Consider the following 4,828-nt stretch of genomic DNA (forward strand, 5'->3'; position numbering starts at 1 on the left):
CGTGGTGGGCGCGCGCGGAGTTCAGGTGAACCAGACTTCCTGTGGCGGAGCGGAAAGGCCGGTTCATCGTCCCCTCGCCCTCGCTGGATGTTCGAAAGCGATAACCACTCGCCCCAGAGCTCTTACTTGACGGCGGCGTGCCCACGACTGACTCCGTCCTCGACCGCCGCTGCAGCCCCGTCTGGCTCGGCGGCAAGTTGCCCAGGTGGCGCCGCGTCGTGATGAACGGCATCGGGTTGGAGCCCGACGACTGGCTCTTACTCCGGGGCCGAAACTCTGCGAAAGCTTTCAGCGCCTTCATCGTCTCCAAGATGGTCTCGTGCATGTTTTGGGCCACGACGGAATCGTCCACCTGCATCCAAATCTCCCCGGGCCCGATGGAGGAGGAGCGACCCACCTCGATGAAAAAGAAGCTTTCCGAATGCCCGCAGCGTCTGATGTTCATCAGCTGAAGGTTAACACAGGGGGTTTCAGAGTTCAACTTAACGAGGTGAATGGTTTTAGTCGAGAGGCAAAGCCGGTAAACACCTGTGAGGTTTTTAGTTTGACCCAGTCCTTTAGGTTTCACATTCACCTGCCACACCTCTTTGAACACAGTGCCGGGGGTGACCGTACCGTATCCATCATCTAAATCATCTGAATCCAAATGCCCTTTTTTGCCCTCACTCATCAACTCACTGACAGCTATGTACCAGTCCTCTTGCTCCTGCTCGTTTTCCGCCACAATGGCAAAGTACTCGTCCTTAGTATAAAGGGCAATGAGGTGTTTGTTTTTGGAATCCGCCCTTTTGTTTACCGTGAAGCACTGGTAGAGGTAAATAACCCTTTTCGGGGGAGAAGGGGCGACCGCTCCGCCGCTGGCGGCGGCCGCGGCAGCGGAGCGGAGGCTGTTCCTGAATTTCTTCTCGCTGTCGTAGTACTCCAGGCGGCTCGGCCCGAGGTGGCTGGCAGCCCGGAGCACGAAAAACCTCTTGTGTCCGTGTTTCTGCTTCCTCAAATAGCCACATTTGCGAATATCATCCACAGCGTCGGAGGCGTTGGCGACGTTCACCGCCGCGTATACATGACTGCCGCTACCGCTGCCGCTGCCGCTACTGCTGCTACCNNCCAGCGGCTGCGGCGGCGGAGGAAGCGGCGGGGTCCTCGGCGGCGTGTACCTGGCTGAGAGACGAGGAGGAGGCGGCTTTCCTGCCCGGAGACTCCGCGGTGTTTTCTCCGGAAAGATGCTGCGGAGCCAGCTGGTAGTGATGCTGCTGTTGTGGATCCTTTGGCGGGTGATGGTGGCTGAGGTGTTGATGGTTGGAGGGCGGTAAATGTTGGTGGAAACGAGAGCCGCCGCCGCCGATATTAATTAACGGGGAAGGGGGTTCCCCGACCGAGCCGTCTCCGTTCGCGGTGGATTTAGTCCCCACGTCCCTCTGCTGCGTCTCCACCATCAACATCGCTGCCTTACCTTCCTGGTAATTCGTGAAATTTGCCATCAGAGAAACACAATCAAAAGGTCACTTCACTAGCGAGCTAATCCGAGTGGACCTAGACCCCATTCTTGTTGTGGGAGACGAGCTCCCGAGTCCGGCTAGGCCAGCTAACGTTGACTCGCACAGCTCAGATTTTTTTTTTTTTTTTATTGTTTTTTCAGCGGACCAGGCTTTTTGTTGTTCGGCGTTAAATAACATAAAAAACAAAGTCTCCGCCGTTTATGTAGACAGCGGAGGCATGACCACTCCGATGCGGGCATCGATTTTTTTTTTTTTTTTTGTGTTGCCTCTTCACGAAATGAAGCCTACCGTGTGCAACATGACCACGTTCGAGTCCGTGTTTTTCTATAATCGGGAGGATCCGGTTAGCTCGGTTAGCAATCCGTCCCCTTCTCCTGCCGTACACATCTCTACGGGCCGGAGCACAAACAACACATGACCCGCCGCGTCACCCGCCGAACGGGAGGAACAAAGGGCCAACGGCGCGCTCCGATTGGTCCGTCCGTTTGACTGACAGCTCTTGACGGGCGTCGCGGCCAATCGCTGTGGGATATTAGTGCCTTGCGTCAATAAGCGGCGGCCAATCGCGTCGCGCAGAGTTTAACTGAAGTTAGAAGAAGAAAAAAAAAAAAAAGGGGGAAAGAATACGGCGGGACTAATTTTTTAACGCTGGTCTGCGATCAGTTGTTAGGGTTTTTTTACAAAAGACTGTCATTGATTAGGGGTGAAAACGATCCCGTCTGTAGATGCAAGTCGAACTCTTCCGAACGCTGATGAGCACTTGAGTCAAAGTATATTAATATTTTTTTTGTCATTTATTTCAAAGAACAAATCTTATTCATAAATTATAAGTAAATACAACATAAAAACATTATTTAAATCAATTAAGTTTGTTTTTATTTCAATGTACTATATTTCTGTGATTTACTATACATCTATATATATATTTTTTTGTGTGTGATTTATATATGTTGTGTATTGTATATTTTCTTTACAGCACAATTTTCAGCACCAAGACAAATATCGACGTATGTGTAAAAATTATAAAAAGGATCCTGATTCCTCTCTTATATAAAACCTGCCCAGGTGACAAGTGCTGACTATTTTTGCCATGCATTATCTATTTTATTCTCATTATCTTTCTCAATGCATGACTCGTGAATAAAAATTAGGCATATTATCTGATGTAAGTTGAATTACATGCATTAGAATGGTGATTGCTCGCTAATTTCTAACATAAATTTTTCCCTCCGCGCAATCCTTGAAGCGTGTGGCCGTAACATTCCTAAACCACTCCAAAAGATAAAAATTAAACTTATCTATAGAGCCACTCATCTTCCATCGACCAAATAACATTTTTTATTATCATTATTGAAGCAACCGTCGGTCGATTTAATAGGCCCGCCACCCCCCCCAAAAAAAAACCATTGTATCGTCATATATTGGATCTATTGACTCTCATTTTTGTTTCCACTTTGAATTAACACAAAACGTATTAAAAAATAATGTAAACACTACTCAAAATATTAAAATACACTAAAACTAATACACTTTTTAAAGACTGATAGTGCAGATGAAAATAGAACATCTGTAAAAAGCCAAACTGTGCATTTGTCCCTCCTTAAAATAAATAAACAGAACTAATACAAGGGGATAATAGGAGAATGTATATTAAAATAAACGTAACATTTCTAAGTTAAATGCAACTTTTAAAATTTAACTTATAAAAATCTTAGATCTGACATATTAGTACTTCATAAGTAATTCAACTCAGGGTTTTTTGACCCGTCAACAATTAGATTTGATGTATGTTGCTTTGTAGCCTTTATACCTTCTCATCAGACAAGCTTATACCTCTCCATTTACCCCCCTATGTTTTTACTCATCTTTCACCTGTAGATAAAAGCTTCTTATCGAATTTTTATAACCCCCACGGAATACCTAACCCCCCCCCCACCCCCCCCAAACGTTGGACCCTCTTCCTGCAAGGCCTGAGGATTTACTAAAACACATTTCCTTGCCCCAGTCTGCCAGTGAGAACCCACCTGGTGAATGTTGGGTGCACGGCCCAGACACAGTGTACAGCAAGGGTCAAGCCAGCTGGGGTACCACACGGCCTGCACCCTCTTTTCGGCTAAAACCAACACACCCCCCTGCTTTGGCACCAAGGATGAATTCAGTCAGAATCAAAATCCAGTTTGTTTATCACTACATGTGCCATCTACGCATCTGCCACCAACAACAGGAACTCCTCTTAATTTCCGAAGCCGTGAATATTGCTTTTTTTAATCCATGGCAAGGCTTCATGCTGCAACTAACATTAATTAAGAGAAGCATGCATCCGTGCAGACAGCAGAGATTCGAATCAAGCCCAGCTGTGGTTTTTCCCATGGGAACACTTTAGATGGGAGTACTTGGAGGATGGACTCCCCCCCTCTGCCCAGGGGAGCTATATATGGTGTACTTCCACCGCAAATCGAGAAGCCACGCTCAGTCGTTCCGAGCCTACTACTACACATCACATTATACATGCAACATTCTGCTGGACGCATTTATCCCAAACACCTTTCCGTACCTTCATGATGACAATCATGTGTAAGCTCTCTGGCCCAGTGTTACCATAGGCTAAAGGGAACAGTACCCCTAATAACACGCCCTGGCAAAAGTTGGTGCCATGTTTAGTTTACTAGTGGTGGGAGGACTCCCGAAGCAGGAACCACCTGTCTGTGTCAACCTCATGAAACAATGAATTCCACCCCCTCCGCCCAGAATATTATAAAAATAGAACAAATAAACACAGGGGGGTGGGGGGTGGGTGGAAAAAAAAAAAAGAGACCCAGGAGGAATCAGTCTCACGTATCGTTATTTGCCCTATTTATACTCACTCTGATTTCTAGATCCATAAGAACGTCTGTATGTATTTTTATCTATCTTCCTATTTGTATTAATATTATAATGATGAATTTTACAAATTAATACGAAGATCACTATTCTCTATTACTAATATATACTAAATATGCGGAGAATTAGGAATACTGAATACAATTTAAGTGTACAAAACAAGTCTCAAACAATAGATATTCAAGGATGATATTAAATGTTGAGACAACGAGCCCACTCACATGCCCACTACCTCTGGCTATCTACGAGGGATCAACCGACCTCCCAAACAGACTGACTCACTATTGACCGTCCCACAATGCTCCTCATGCTAATTCGTACGCTATGTCCCTAGATACACAGACCAGACATAACCCGGGACCTCGCAGGCAGGACCAATTGGCCCGATCCCGAAATATAATTTTATAATGCTTGAACCAAGTCTCGATCCAGAGACACCATCGTCCACG

The 4,828-nt window shown here is 46.2% G+C and overlaps 1 protein-coding gene across 1 annotated transcript; it reads right to left on the bottom strand.

Annotated features, from left to right (window-relative positions):
- LOC118338331 (insulin receptor substrate 2-B-like) lies at positions 1–1,345 on the bottom strand (the record flags this gene model as incomplete). The annotated part of the gene is given in 1 exon segment (XM_035675628.1): positions 1–1,345. A coding segment is annotated over 1 exon segment (1,345 nt), but the record flags the coding sequence as incomplete, so codon positions are not given.
- Between the last annotated feature and the right edge of the window lie 3,483 nt (positions 1,346–4,828).

Source organism: Morone saxatilis, unplaced genomic scaffold, assembly GCF_004916995.1.
Source record: "Morone saxatilis isolate NCDOM2014 unplaced genomic scaffold, NCSU_SB_2.0 Contig4, whole genome shotgun sequence".
NCBI classification, from domain to species: Eukaryota; Metazoa; Chordata; class Actinopteri; family Moronidae; genus Morone; species Morone saxatilis.